The 16,328-nt window shown below is 36.8% G+C and overlaps 1 protein-coding gene across 10 annotated transcripts in view; it reads right to left on the minus strand.

The window, feature by feature from the left end:
* Positions 1–16,328, minus strand: part of COBL (cordon-bleu WH2 repeat protein) — a 203,364-nt gene that overhangs the window by 44,222 nt on the left and 142,814 nt on the right. For 9 of the 10 annotated variants that reach the window (XM_038129018.1, XM_038129015.1, XM_038129022.1 and 6 more), the window contains 2 exons: positions 8,196–8,334; positions 5,078–5,248 (listed from right to left, as the gene is read on the minus strand). In XM_038129018.1, coding sequence (XP_037984946.1) covers positions 5,078–5,248; positions 8,196–8,334 — 310 coding nt within the window. Of the gene's footprint in view, positions 1–897; positions 1,236–5,077; positions 5,249–8,195; positions 8,335–16,328 lie in introns of those variants that run through there. The other variant, XM_038129023.1, reaches the window with a different exon arrangement.

Below are 16,328 nucleotides of genomic sequence, written 5' to 3' on the forward strand. Positions count from 1 at the left end.
AGATTAACATGATTATTTGCTTGAGGGTAAAACAATAATTTTTCATCATTTAAATTAGAGTTATGTATTGCAAGTCGCTCATTTAAATAACATGAATGTCTTAAAGCACAGTACATGTGAGGTCAGAATAGTTCTGGGTGTGTGCACCATTACATTACAACTCATAAAGCCTATGTTTGTAGCACAGGATTATTAAAAATACATCTTATGGGCCGTTCTCATGAGGAACTTCCTTTAGCACAAAGAAGTTTTTGCTAAGTACAAACCTATAGAAGATATTTTAATTAGAACTCACTGACTATTCCTTGTACAAGTACAAAAAGGAGACTTGTAGAACGAGATGTATCTTGAGCAAACAGTGTTTGCATCTTTTGTTACAGAAATAGAACACACACCTCGATTTCCACAGCAAGTCTCCAGCATCAAGATAAAATAACTCATATTAAGCATCAGGATGAAAGCATAAGTAAAGAATATGAATCAGTGCATTTGGTATTGGTTGTTGGTATTCCTTTTAAGCCCCTTATAGATGCAACAGATCTTCCTGTTTCTTTTGTCTTGACAGCTTGATTGATAGCCAAGATACAGAAAGAATCCTGCACTTCAACTTGACTAGGCCATGCCCTGTACTAGTTTTGTTCCAAAGGAACAAAATAGATGCAATAAAAGAAAAATAGAGCAAATAGGGAATACAAAAACTTTATACCTAGAGTAACAGAAATAAAAAAACAAAAAAAAAGTTCTTAGAAAATTTTCATTAAAATTTTAAACAATATGGAAAGTAAGACACCCTGGACACCCTATCCCAAGCACACACTCTACTGCAACACCAAATCAAAGCAAACCATGGCTCAAAATAAAGAGAATCTTTTGAAAAAGAATGACAGATAATCTTTCTGAGGCTGATATATAGATTTATATAACACACCATTCAATTCTGGAGCATAGATCTCACAAATGAGTATGAACCACAGCCAAAAATAATCAATAGTAATTAAAGAGAATGTGCGAGTTTAAAAAGAAAAGAAGCCAAAATCTCAGTCAAAAAAGGGTGGGTTTTTTTTTTTTTTTTTTTTTTTTTTTTGTTTTGTTTTTTCCAGCAGAGAAGGAAGGAAGGCAACAGAAGAATCAGGGTAGCAGAGGCAACAGGAGGTTCAGAAGTATGAAGGTCATAGGAAGAGGCAAGATCTGTCAGACACGCTTGGAGTATGAAGGGAATGATGCACAACAGTAAACTGTCAGGGGAAAAGAGTAAAAGGATAAAATTATAAGTATTGTGTAGGTCAGTCAGCAGAATGGCTAGCATGCTCAGTAACATTTAAGAATCAGATGCCCAAAGGAGGTGTAGGTGCATGGGCACATATGTTAACATTTGTAATTCCAATTCTAACTGCCTGGGTTAACTCAACCCTAGCAACACAATGTTTACTGATACGCAGTATGTCTGTGAATTCTGCTCTACTTGGCCTGAATTTTAATTCTCCAGAAGGAGCAAGAGAGATGATATTGGAGATTCAACTTTATTCTTTAGCCTCAGATTGCCTGAATGAGTAAGAGTAGTGATGGCAATAAAAGCCTCCTAAGCCACATCTGCAGGCATACTTGCTTTAAAGACCACCTCTGAGAAAGAAAAGGCTGGGTCACTTGACACATGCCTTATGAAGCAGTGTGCCATGACAAGCCAGCAAAACTCCCTGCACAGCAGCCCTCAGTTCTCAGTTGATGGAGAGCCATGTGTAAAAGAGTGAAGTTTTCTCTGTGTTTCTACCCATTTTTGCTTCAAGCTAGCAAAACCCAGCTCATAGAATCTAGCCCTGTGAAAGACTAGATATATGTCTGAAGTGACTGAAGAAATACAACTGAACTGTTTGTGAAACTGTCATTGACTTTGTCAATCAGATTGTATCACCTGTTCATATATCAGTCATATAATGAAAAAAATTAAAAATTAAAAATATAGACAAGGTTCTTTTCTGTTCTTGTAGTATCTTAAAATTAACCTGGTTTTATTCATCAACCACTAGTACTCATGTCATCTACAGAAGATAAAATAGTGTACCCACTCCTTCACCCTTAAAGACTTTCTAATTAAGGGATGTTCAATTATTTTGATCTACAGTTAAAAACAACAACAGGTTCAAATCATTATTTCATTTCTTCAAAGAAATAGCACTTTCTGAAATTTACAAATCCATCAGTTGTCAAGTCCTTATTCAGTGTGAGCCCTGAGTTCACTAGTACTTTATCCAGTGCCAGAGTGAAAACCTTATCTTCAGGATCTCACTCTACAGGAAGGCAGAGTATATTGTATATTCTTTTCCATAAAGCTTTTAATTTCTTACTATCTTAACGATAGTTCATAACAAGCCAAATAAAGGGCTAATGTGGAGTTTCACAGGAACACTGAATTTACTCTAATGAGCTGGCTGACATTCCGAGGCAGCATGTTTCAGTTGCTTGTCTAGGTGCAGCAGTCTTTCACTACATGCATTCTTCACCTCAGATAAGTAGCACAGAGCTTACCATCAACTCACACACTTGAAACTTCACAAGCAATGTGACATAACCAAACACCATGCAATAATCTCCATCTCTGCATTCCCAGAGTACAGTCAATCTTAGAATCAGGCTGTGAACAACCTAATTAGTATGATAAGGAAGGAGAAAGGATCCCATAAACACATCAATTTAAACGTGCACACAACATGCAGCTAAGGTTCTACCAGACCAAATGTTAGAGAAAAGGTCATGTAATTAGGATAAAAAGATTTAAAAGAAAAAACTGTGAGGAACTTCTGTACCCTTGTTTGCGGAAGAGGTTCTTAAATGTATTAAATGGAATTTAATACAGAAAAGCTTGAGTATCTTACTAAAGGCCATACTAATGAATTACTTACATTTCACATAAATTTGGAAAACTAAATGAACAGTGATTACTGTGTGTTGGGAGGGAGGGAAGGAAGGAGGGAAGGAAGGGGAGGGAGGGAAGGAGAGGGAAGGGGAGGAAGGAAGTGGCGGAAGAAAGGAAGTGGTGGAAGGAAGGAAGTGGCGAAAGGAAGGAAAGAAGGAAGGAAGGAGGGTCCTTCACAGACAGTGGCAGATCATAAGGAGTGAGAATATAAACTCAATGTGATCACAGAATTTTAACTTCTAAATGGGAATTATTTCTCATGGAACATATACTGCTGTTGACAGTCACCCACCCACAACTGTTATCAGAGAAAGTGGTTTTGAGAGTGATTTCAGAAAAAAACATGTCTTCTAACAACCCCTGGTATCAGCAGTTTATCCTCCTCCCCACCTCATTCTATGAGAAAACACATTTATTGAGGTTAGAGTTAGGAAGATTGTAGAAGATTTTGTTGTTCTTTGAATCTACCGCCCAAATCTTATTTGCACTGCTTGAGGCATTCTCAGGCAATAAAACACATCGTTGCAAAACATTGTTCTTCACTGCTCAATCACTACGGCATCTAAGCACCTCTCAGAATGGCATTAGGCAATGTAATTAGCATCTGTCCTACCTGTGCTGCTGTCTCTCATGGGTACATCTATACACACTTCTCTTGTTTAAATCTACATGCTTATCTTTATCTAGGTAGGACAAAGCATAATTACAGAGCTAGAACTTGTCCCTCTCCAACACTGATGCTTTAAGTCTAAAATAAGTACCCACTAAGCTCTTGCTCTCAGTAAATTGAGGACAATAAAAACTCATGTTATGTTTCTATGTATAAGCTTAATCAAATCCTTTTGGCTGAGATACTGTGTTTGTTTAAGAGCAAATGATCACACTGATTACATCAGGGCTGCATTGATTAAAGGGTATTTGATCAGCAAGGTAGATCAGGAAAGCATTGCAAAATAACAGTGATAGAAACTCAAATGAAGCAGAAATATTAATGCAAAGAAGGCCACAATGGATTTTTAATAAAGAAAACATCATAGGAAAGCTGATGGTATCTAGAACAAAAAGAAGATTTTAAAGTATGATATGATTTCTGTGCATAAGCTGGTAAAGATGTCTTAGGGTTAATCCTCAATAAGATTCAGGTTTTCTGTTAGTATGATCTCTTTAATTTCCATTGATAGCTCCAATAAAACTTGACAATTTGTATTTCCTCAGCACAGATTTGAGAAATAGTGCTTTAGATTTAGCTTGTAATCAACAGCACACACATCCACATTAATGTAACTGCAACCTGCAGAGTACTTTTAGTAAACATAAGGTCCTGGAAAGAGACCTTCTGTCAGATTAGTAGCTAATGGAGACATTTCTCTATCCCATGGTTAGGAGACACCCTCCTAGTCTTCAAAGGAAGTGCATCCATGAGATGTCATAACGTGCAGAGCTTTGCAGCTTTTACCGGCTCTACATGGGTGTGCAGAGCAAGCCCACAGGGAACATAATACATGATCAAAGACTTGGATTGTGTACAAAGATTTAAAGGCAGTCAATGGATAAGCACGAAAAAGCAGCATGAAAACATGCTTTTCACAAGTACATGGGCATGTGAAAAATATTGTAATTCTTTGTGTGATAACTGTTACGCCCCAAGGTGAAGAGCACACAAAGGACTACCCAGAGATGCCAAGAAAGATGTACCCATTAGGACAGGAAGGCCTTTAACAATATACAGTGCCTGTAAATGGTTTAATTTTCTTAAGGAAGACACTGAAGTTTTCAGCCTAGACTGACAGACCCATTGACTCTCAAAGGAACTCATCTCTGGGGAGACAAAAAAATTGTTAGTACAGAAAAACAAACTCAGGGAATTAATAAAAGACAAAAGATTTTTTTTTTCAGTTGAACAAAGCAACAGAGCTTGATGATTAATTAAAAATGCTTCTGTACAATGACCAGGTATCACATGCAAAACTCCCTCCAAGCAAATGTTTTCCTTACTTTATATTAATTAGTTACACTGCATTGGGCATTTTGAAAGACAACAGGCTGGAAAAAGGGTGAAAAACAGACACGGATGTCTAAAGAGCAGAGAGGAAAGTCTGGAAAAGCTACCCCTGAGAGTAATCATCAAAAGAATGGAAATGCAAATACATATATTTTCAAACATACGTTTAGGTACCAGCTCTGTTGATGCTGTAACATCTGCTTCTCTGTAACACACTGTTGGATCCACAATGTCACTGCCAGGAGGAGGGTAAGGTGGGGGTGGGGGGATCACTAACTGGGGGGGACCACGAGTGGTGCCCCTAGGAGGCTTTTGTGGCACCTGCCGTCCATCACCTACAGGGGGATCAATTGACTTGTTACTTCATTGCAAGATAATGATCACTCTGTTCATTTTGATTTTTTAAAAACATATTGATTTTCCCTTACCCACATCCAAAGTCTCTCTGGATCTAGTTCTGCTCTTATTTACATCCAAATAATTAAGGGAGAAGGAAAAGGTGTTTTAAACCAACAGCAGTGGGACCAGAATTGAGCCCAGCACAGACATACATTAAGACTACCAGTTGAAATCACCAGTTTTGGCAGGCATAAGGATGGAGAAAAATAGTTAAGCAAACTAAAAAAATTGAAAAAAGCTGTGTAAGAAAATGTGAAAAACATATTTTATTTTATCTTCTGAATTGTCAGACTGCCTGAATTTGCTGACCTCTCAGATACTTTACGTGACTATTTTTTCCTGACTCTTTCTGAGAGAAAGAGGAAGATGCCTTAGGTCACTATTTTGAAGTAGATATCTTACAGGCTTTTCTGCTCCTCTTTTTGAGTCAGTTTTCATTATTTTGACATTTTAGAGAAGCAGATGATTAAACTATTTTTTTGCAAAATAGTGTTTGAAGCTATCAAAGGAAATGCCCATAACTTTGTCTGGAGGATTATTTCAAGACTATGTGCAATAACTAAAGAAATACACGCGTCTTTGCGCTGTACTCTGTGAACCACTTTCAATGTAAAAAAGCCACTGCCAGTTTGTAGTGTACAAAACTTCAGCTGCTGTTATTTGGAAAGTCCTTAGGTTGAAAGTGCACTGAGGAACCATGACTATCTGCTTATTCTGCTTCATACCCTGCCTCAAACATGTGCTGTGGTCATTGCTGAAGATGGATGCTGGCAGAGACAGACGTTTGTTCTGATCCATTCCTACACTCTCTGGCTTGTACTTTGGGGCTGCTGAGAAGGGAAGCAGCACCAAGGGGGAAGAGAAAAGATTAAACCATTATGATTTTTTACTCAGCAGTCACTAGCTTCCAGAGGAATGTCTTCCAGAGACACAATTTAATGCTGGCAAATGTGCAAGCCCTTTTTTACTGCTTTGAGGAAATTTGGCACAATACTTTGGTGTCATAATAACTGACTCAGTATTGAACACTGTGGGGAATTTGCCAGTTTGAGAATATTTTTGATAGGATCTTTTGCTTTGATTCACATGGCTAACTTGAGAGGTACACAGGTATCTTTAATACTTTTTTTCCATCATGTGGCTGAATATTTCTTGCAGCATGTTTTTTCCTCTCACAAGAGTCTTGCTTTTTTTCACAGCTTTTCTCTTATGCTTTCAGAGCCATCTGTGCTTTCTCATTGTTTTCCTGCAAGGGCCCTGAAGAGAGGCTGTTTTACCAACCCTCTCCGGCTGTAAGATTTTTTCTTGTTAATGAACACATTCATTCAAGAAAGTAGCAGAAAACAAAAAGCACTGAAGACAGGGCTACTGTGGGACGAGTTCTTTGTCAGTGTAAAATAATAAGGCTCCATTAAAGCAAACGATACTACAGAATCCTACATGAGCAGAGCACTCCAACAAGCACTTATGTACACAGTACTGAACAGACTAGAAGTAGCTCTGCTCTGCTATATCTCATCTGTAACATTTGAGCACCAATATAAAAGAAAAAGAACACTTATAAAAAGTTAAAGCAACAAATGTCATCAAAAAGTGACCAGTGGTAGGGCAAAGCATGAGAAGCGGTAGAGTGTGACCTCTGTAGTGATTAAAAGTAAGCCAATTTGCTGAAAACTCCAGTGTTACATGGTCCAGCAATAACACTGCCCTCAGAGAGTTTAAATAAGAGATGTCAATGGAGTTGAATATGTCACATGATAATAGACTCCTGCTGCTACATAAATGCTGAGGCATTAAATGTGAAGCATTTACTGAAAATAAATGTTGGAAGAAAGCCAAGAGGTTTCTTACTAAACTATGAGGCATTTGTAATATAAGCAATTATGTATGACAGAATGTCATAGCTGTATGTCTTAGGCACTTTATGAAACATGAGGTCAAAGGCATGAACTGAAGTGCACTGAGTGCGTTACGGCACTTGAAGAATGATTCTCTTAATGTACTGAATAATGAGTTCCAATATGCGGGGTCATTCTCTCATAACTTGACCCATTATAAAATCACTTTGCTTGCTAGAAGCATAATCCTAGTGTCCTCACTCAAGCAATGCTCTCACCAATCTGAACTAGCTACCAGACAGATAACAACAGAAGTCTGGGAGAATGTTTTTCAGTTTTCCTGTGTAAATGTGATGCCACATGCAGCTGAAACTACAGTTTCTTTTGTTGAGTCTAGGTACGTATGGCATTCCTTTGAGAGCATCAGTTCTTTTCTTCTACTGATTAGCTAAAGAATCATCAGATATTGATTTATAATAAAAGTGAGGATGAAATTTTAAAAAAACCCAACTTTATATGGGCAGTTGATGTCAAACTGTTGGAGGACTACATAAAAATCAAATGTCTCCAGGCTTTAGAAACATGAGGAAACACTGGACCAAGTTGACTGTATTTTGGTCCTAGCAGAGCTTCATGGCTTCAGATGCATTCAGTATTGCCTGGCCTACCTTCTTTTATTAGCATTTCCATCTCTATTTCTGTATTTCCATTTACTAGCAAACCAGTCATGACCTTCAGAACAGGCCCAGAGCTAGTGCTTTTGGATATAAAGTTTGTGTCAAATATTCAAATCATCTGATGAGTGTTATCTACATTTTACTACCCTGTGGTACTCTGAATGGTGCCACTGGAAAAAAAAAAAAAAAAAAAGAAGAGGTAATATACAAATACTTATTTCCAGACTTTCATTCTGCAGAGAAATGTATTTTTTCTCCAAGTTACAAAAGTTTCCAAACTCACAGCATCACAGAATTAAGGCAACTTCAAACAGTGAGCATTGAAAACACATGAATAGGGTTATTCAGGAGAAAAGAATGCTTCTCACCCATTGTGCTCTTCCTCTTGTCTTCCCTGTCTTCTGTCCTGTTTGGCATGGCAGGAGTGGGTGGAGCAGATGCAGCTGGTGGGAGAGGAGCACGCCTCTTCTTTTTCCTTAAATCATTCAAGGATGCTCCTTGTGATATCTAACAAAGTTGAAAAATAAGCACAGTAAAGGATATATTTGGTTGATGTTGTAAATTTTGAATAACGAAAAAAAAGTGTTTGCCATATGACATAATTTCTGAGCACAGTATGTTTGTAATGATCAATTATAGTGACAACCAGACATTAAAGAATTACAGTAATATTGCACTCAGAAAAGGAAAGAAGCAAGAACTGCTGATAAGTGTCACAGCAGAAATACCACTCTGGTAGGCATTTGATGGTTTTGAAAAAAGTGAACTAGAGAGCCCAAACACTCAGCAAAGCAAAGTATGACACTATGTGTGTTGTTAAGCTTGAGCTATAACAAGATCTTTTCCCATTGGTTTTTTCAAACCCTAAATTATGGTTAAATACTCCAATTGGCATGTATAGTGTATAAAGTCTTTCTCATTTATTTTATTTTCCTCTAAAATTCTTGTCTAAGGACCTCTGAGAGAAGAATCAGAATTGACAGAATTTGCTTGCAGGATGATAAGAGATCACATTGTACTCTATTCATGCCTACTGGAATTCACAGACCTGGTTTTGAAGATCTGCAGCACCTTGGCTTCCAATAATTGCAACATGCTGGTTGCTATGCCAAGACTTCATTACAGTTTATGATCCTTTTAAAAATATGAAAAATGTTATTACAAATGACTTGGGTTTCACTGGGTTGCATTATATTTTCTGTAGCTTGTTGGAATTTAGGTCTACTGCCTTTTTCTGGAAAAATAATAATAATAAAACCATGTAGGAAAATCTCTGGAATTTTTATATTTGAAAGGTACTGACAACACTAGTCAGTATCAGGCTTTACTGAGGTAGAGAGTAATGGTGGCTACCCACATTTAGCACGCTGCTGGTATTCCACCAAAGAAGTCTTTAGTTCTTTAATTTAACTGCTCTGTCTATCCCAATACTTCTGTACCTAATATACAGAACTGAAGTGGTTTTCTACCATTTCCAAGGCCTAACTAATAAAAATAAAAATAACAACAATCATATTCATAATATTTCCTTTAATCCAGAGGATTAATGGACCCTTAAAATACAATAGTTGTGGAAGATTTCATTAAACAAATAGTAGCTTCACACTGCTTAAATCTACCACCAGACTTCAGAGGAAAAGCACTCATTTACAGGTTTTCTTTCTGACATTGAGTAAAAAAATCTGAGAATAAATGAATTTTATGAAGATTTGAATATGAAAATAGTGTCCTTCACTTAGCCTTCCTTTTTAAAAGTACTCAGGAGGGTCTTACACCATAAAAAAATAACCCTTTTTTCCCACCTTTGAGGATTACGCTTTAACCATCATGCCACATGACGACTGGATACTCTCCACCCCTTGGGGAACCTGCATCCTGCATGGGAGAAACTTGGTAGTAACTATATTGAATATAAAGCACAGCAACCAGGATGAGCTGCAGCTTCACACCAAACAAGGGTGGGAGAAGAAAGAAAGAAAGGCGTCCTGGTCCTAATTCCTACTATCATGGATTATGTTAGCATTTTATATTAAATCTCCACCAGATACAGTACATGACTAAAGCCAGTGAGGCCAATCTAAACAAAGTCATGCATAGTAAATGGGCAATAATGTTAGGAGTAACTAGCAACTTTGTGGACCTAAATTTTGGTCACCAAATTTCATAGAATTTAAAAAACATTGGCATGTTTCATTATACCCAGAAAACAGCACCACACCAAATGCTCGAAATAGACATAGCAGAATTTTAGAGCTCCACTGAAAAACTTTTGCCCAATGTTATAGTGTTGCTCCATATTAAGATGGGGCATTCCCCTGACAAAGAAATTGCCTGTAGTGATTAGGAACTAACCACAACTAACTGAAATTGAAACAGAATACGCAATATTGAGCTGAACATGGGAAACTACATTCAGTGAAACCTACTCATTTGGTTTTGAGGGGAATTACACCAAGGACAGCCACCTAATGCTAAATTCTTCTCCATTGAAGAAATTAGCAAATACACTTTGAAAAAAAAATCCCATTCTTCTGCCCTGCATTTTAAAAAACTAACAACATGAAGGCACTTAATACTGTATCTTGATTCTGCAGGATACTACCTCACAGGAAAAAAAGAGAAAGATAATCAATAAAGTGGTGATTTTGATTACTACAAAGACTGCAAAATTCAGTAGCTATGGAGAACTTGAGTCATCTGGGAGGCAGATATCATCTGAACTTTCCCAAAACTTCACAAGTACAAGCTTGACTTTTGCAGTTGTTTAATGGCATTGTGCAGCTTCCACCTTCACTCCTCCCTCTCCAGACAGAGAAGTCATTTTATTTTAGGACAAAAACTGGTTAGACTGGTGATTTAAATGATAAAGCTAGGAAATCTTTACAATCAAGGCAGAAAGTAAGGAAATGTGTCTTCCCACTTAAAATGTCAGAGATCACTAATCACCCTTTCTCCAAGTACAAGATGAGTGAAGGATGTTAACTTGGCATATTCAAATCCTACAAAGACACATAACTGCTTTCCTAAGAAGAAAGGATCCTTGTTAGAAGTCAGATTATCCTTTTAAGCTCTATGTATTCTTACTTAGTTGAATCTTCCGAGGAACATTAAATACGTATGGATGATCACGCTGCTGTAGTTAAAGAATAGGCTAGGAAATAGCTAGTGCACAACTGCAATAATGAAAGTTTGGTGAAATACACATACAAAAATGCTTTTATTATACTGTCAGCTAAGTGCAGTATTCTCCACAAACACCATAAAGAAGATGAAAAGCTTGTTTAAAGCCAGTCATGCTACAAAGTATATAAGAAGTGTCTAGTTCAAGAAAAAGTCATAAAAATTGTTAAAAGTATATTTTCTCTAATCCCAATTTCAGTAAACCTATGAGGCTAAACATAAATGGAAAAAACATAAAGAACATTCTGTTTCTTTCTTCCAATTGCATATACAAAACAAATAGAACTCGAAAATTATTTGTTATGGCTGGCTGCTTCTTTTATAAAGAAATCAAGCCTAAGCAACATTATTTGGAGTAATTTCCCATTGAAACTTTGTAAGAGGAGCCCCTCTCTGAGTCTAACAGAATATTTCCTAGTCTTAGCACTTGTGCTTCACCTATATTTATCAACAAGAAATTATTAGATCAGCTCCTGTTACAAAAAATACATAATTTGAAAAGATGTTCATTAAATTCTGACTATAATTAATACCATAAACTGAACTAGAAAAAAAGAGGTCAAAAGGACCCAAATCTTAAAAATAGTGCAATTTCTCTTCCCCTACTGATAAGACAAAATAGAATAATTAAAATTAAACAATAACAAAACCAAACAAAAGTCATCACATTCAGGGCTCACATGCTCTTTGGAAAATACTTCCAATATTGCAGACAAAATATCTGAGCCACGTGCTGAATGTGTTTTCCTACTGTGAAAGCTCAACATACTTTACAAAATTTGAGGGCTCTAGATAAGATTTGAGAATATATTTAGAGCATAACAACAACATCATGGAGAGGTTACTTGTCAAAATTGTGTAGAAAAGAATCCTACAAGGCCAATACTTGAAATTTTCAATCAGTGGCATATCACAGTCACCCTACTTGCAAACAATCTGTGGACACTGTAAGAGTGCATGTGTAAACTGAGTTTAAGTTTACTTACGTGTAAAAGCCCAGTATTTTCTTTGGATCAGGTTGCAATGAATATGAAATAATGAATATTATTAAAGGAGGTGCAAGGAAACAAAAGTCACCACTACTGAAAATTCATCAAGCATTCAAAGACAAGGAGGTTCTCAGACAGAATTCCAGTGTGAGCTCCACTCCTTTGCCTTGTCTGTCCTCTGCTTACAGGCCAGACACTGGTATTGTATTTTTCAGCCCTTCCCTTTTAAAATTTCTACCAGAAATGGTGATTTATGAAAGTACTAAGTCATCTGGTCAATGCCAAATTTCTTTAATCCACAGACCCAACTAAGCCAAAATTCACTGCAGGTTTATGGCTCCTAAAACTGAGCCGCCTTCTGTAAGCCAGAAACTGCATCATTAATTTGCATAGTTTGTGTTTCAAAATCCAAGCCAGTCTTTCCAGTATTTTTTATAAACATTGCAAGAATCGCTTGTCTTATGGCAACAGATTTTTCCTTTTACTAACACTCCTTTAGATTTGCCATTGAAAGGGAAAAATCTTGAAAACCTAAGAATTTTCCAGTCTTGATAGTTAACAAAATTCTCCTCAAAGCAATTTTCTTCCTGCTCAAAAAAACATAGCTACAGATGATACAGATCTATCAGCAATACAATCATGTCTGGAATAAGGATTGCTTTTAAGGGATGTCAGATTATTGTTGAGCATATGTAAATAAATAACTCTATAGCATATGATAAAAAACTGTGTGGAGAAAGTCCTTATACTCTCTTGCTTCTGTCTCCTTTTCATGCAATGTTACACATCAGGACCTTTTATTGTTTTATAGAGGAATTGGCTAATTTGTATACAAATTGTATTGTTCATGGAAACAGTGAATGACTGCAGAAATTATTTTTAGAAGTAAAGAAAAAGAACTGGAAAAAGGACGCATGGATTCAATCACCAGCACACCCTCATTACAAAGTGGTTCCATCATGCCACACTGACTAGACAAACACTCTGATTTAAGTGAGCCAGCTTCTGATACACCTGCTGGCCATGATATTGTGTGGGGTCAGAATGTCTATTGAATTTCAAAGATGTTTAAATGCAACCCAAACAGAAAAAAAGCCCCTGAGCTAAGCTGTAACTGAACAAACAACAGTATCATCCCAAACCATGTGTGGGACCATCTCAAACCTCTTCCCCTGCAAAAAATTTAAGAAATTTTCAAAAAACTAAGAACCATTTTACAAGAATTCTAAAAGAAAGAAAAGATACATGTTTCATTAATTGGCTTTAAACTCTTGATATAACTGCACTAATCCTTTATAATATTTTATGAAAGACAAGTGGTAGATTGGTATGTAAGATTTATGGGTTTAGATTTAAAAACATATTACTATGACATAACTTAAAGCAGTTGAGAAGAAAATATTTTGATCCAAGAAGAGTTGCTCTAGGAAAATCAGATGATAAATCTTTCAGCTGCAGAATGGAGACATAAATCTGTCCACTAAACTTGATGATATAAAAGCTATCCTTCACAGCTGATTCGGCATTTTCACAGGGCAACAGATGCTTCAACATGCCTAGCGCTAGAAACCACAAGAAGTCCCAATTGAACATTAATGTGTCTTATACAACATTTACTCATGTGTCTAATATTCCTTGGACAGGTCACACATCATTAGTCTTTTCACTGGCATACATTGACAAAGGAAAATTCAGTGAGCTCTCAAAACTGGGCAACTGAGCTAATGAGGCTGACCACTTAAACTACATTGAATAAAATCGTCTATTCAGCACTGAACTTCTCTGCCTTCTTTCCTTATTGGGTAGCATTCTGTTTCATTTGATTAAAAGATGAATGTTTAATCTGTAAGTACACAAGTGCACTAAAACACAAGTATATTAGAAACTGCATTCAAAGATAGCAGCCTGATGTCTCCCCAGAGACTTTACTGTGCAGAGCACATTTGTGTGGGTTATTTAAAATACTTACTAGGATACCACACAATACAACAACATATTGCCAAAACAACAGACACAGAGATAATAAAAAATCTAGCACACTGAAACACTTTTAAAGAGGGTATCATTTGGAAAACTTGTCATTTTGGTAAAATGCATAGGAATAACTACACTTTAGGAACTAGCAAAGAGCTTCTCTGCATTGGTCATTTTACTTCCATTCATGTTGATGTGTTGGCTCTCAAAGCCTGGCCATAAAATGAATAAAAATAAGCTTTGCTTTAAGTAAGCCATATGAGTAAGTATGCTGGGATAGCAGGGCCGACTGATATTTGGACCGATCAGACCTGACAGCTTGTGTAACTCTGGACACATCACTCTCCTGGGGAACAGATTTAGATGGGAGACTCCCAAGCTACTACCAGCTTGAGTTTAAGCCCACAAGAATAACAAGCAACTCAAGGAACAGGATAACCATATTCCAGTCTGGACAACACCACTTTCTATTAGGGGGCTTCCCCCTGACTTTGAAACTCTGCATTGTGCTTCCTTGCGCTCTGCAGGTGTCTGTCTCACCTGATGGCTGCATGAGGTACCCAGCTGTACTCCTGTGCCAGCAGCTGTACTCCCTGCCTCAGCTTCCAAGCTGCTTTGCTGCCGGAAGTGCTCAAGCACTGTGGGAAATCTGTCTTAGAACTAGACTGCAAACTGCATCTGCCTACTGAAAAGAACCCTACCATTTATACTTTAATCATATATCACACTATTTTAATCACATATCACACTATTTTGCATAATTTTGCCCATAATGCTTAATTTCAGGGTTTTTTTTTATTATATAACTTTGGTGTTAAACAGAATTTTATAACAGAATTGAATATTGATTCTCAAAAATCAAGCTCTGACTGCAAAAACACCTCAGACTTAATAACAAATAAAAGCTTACTACTACTGAATTTTATAGAAATGTCTATGTTTTTGTGCTATTTTATTCACAAAATGAAGAAGACAAAAGGCAAGCATGTCCTTGAATACTTGGCTGATTGGTGACAGAAAGCTAAATCAGTTAACACAAGAAAGCCAGTAGAAGGTGAAGGGGCAAGCTCATTTTTCCATCTGTTTTTATAGAATACACCCTTTGTGAAATGTCACCGTCAAGGACAGTTAAAAATTAATGCCACTCTAATCTTTAAACCCTTTAACTTGTTCAGTTAAATGTGTCAGACAGGAAACTCTCCATAAAAAAATCGGAGATGTTAAATTACTAAGATAGCTGTGATTTCCTTCTTTGCAAAATCTCATTTCTAGCTGCAGTATTATTTCCACTCAAGGAAATCACTCTACAACACCAAATATTTTCACATGCATTGAAACATGTAGACTACACAAGTCTGCGGATGTTTGCTTTGGCAAAGAATTGGACTTCCTCTGTTTCTCAGAATACAATGTAATTCTCCTCATTTATGTCTTCTTTTAGGGGGGAAAAAACCAACAAGAACCCCTCAAACACTTAAAAATCACATTTTAAAACCACCACAAACTGATTTGCTACCAATACTCATTTCTCCTCTACAGAAGTTAAATAAAAAGGCAAAATCAACCTCCAGATTTTAATCTCATATTTGTGCACATCTTTTTAGTTAGAACTATACAATTAACAAAACAAATGAACATTAATAAGATTTTAAGATGCATAGTAGCAGTGCAGTTCATATTTCTTCTGACAACTTTGTCAATGAATTTGACATAATCAATGTCATCTTCTTAGGTGACTGCCTTTTGGAAAGGTACTAGACTACGAGTTTTAAACATTATCTTTTCTTTCTCAGTCTCACACCCTGGATTATAGGCTGGATGATCAGATGATCTGCTTGTCTGTCCTTAAAAATCTCAGAGATATCATAAAGATTTGCAAAAGTTATTTTGCATCTTCTTCAAATTTTTTTGCCAAAAGGATGTGTTGTAGCCCAAAATTTTTTAGGGCTAGAACGTGGACAGGAATTCACACAAACATATGATGAGGAGCAAGGAGAACACTATCCTTTCTACTTCCAGTAAGTGACATATTTCCCTGGAGCTTTTAGGTTTTTCTCTAGACTTAAAATTTTCTTCTGTAGAGGTAGCCAAGTTAAATTTCTAGTGCTTGGCACCAAGTCCTAGGCAATCACCTTGGCAGTCTTCTCAATTTAGAGAAAAACATATCTGATTATTCTACTCCCTTCTACCAGCCTTCTCCTTCCACAGTCACATAGAAAGCCTGGGAAATATGGTTTAGGCAGTAAGTCAAGTGATAGTTTCTGATAGTTTCTGATAGTTTCCAATTCGATAGGTCCATGGAATGGTTTGGGTTAGAAGTGACCCTTAACAATCACCTTGTTTGTGCCATGCCTTCCT

This window comes from Motacilla alba, chromosome 2 (genome assembly GCF_015832195.1).
Source record: "Motacilla alba alba isolate MOTALB_02 chromosome 2, Motacilla_alba_V1.0_pri, whole genome shotgun sequence".
NCBI classification, from domain to species: domain Eukaryota; kingdom Metazoa; phylum Chordata; class Aves; order Passeriformes; family Motacillidae; genus Motacilla; species Motacilla alba.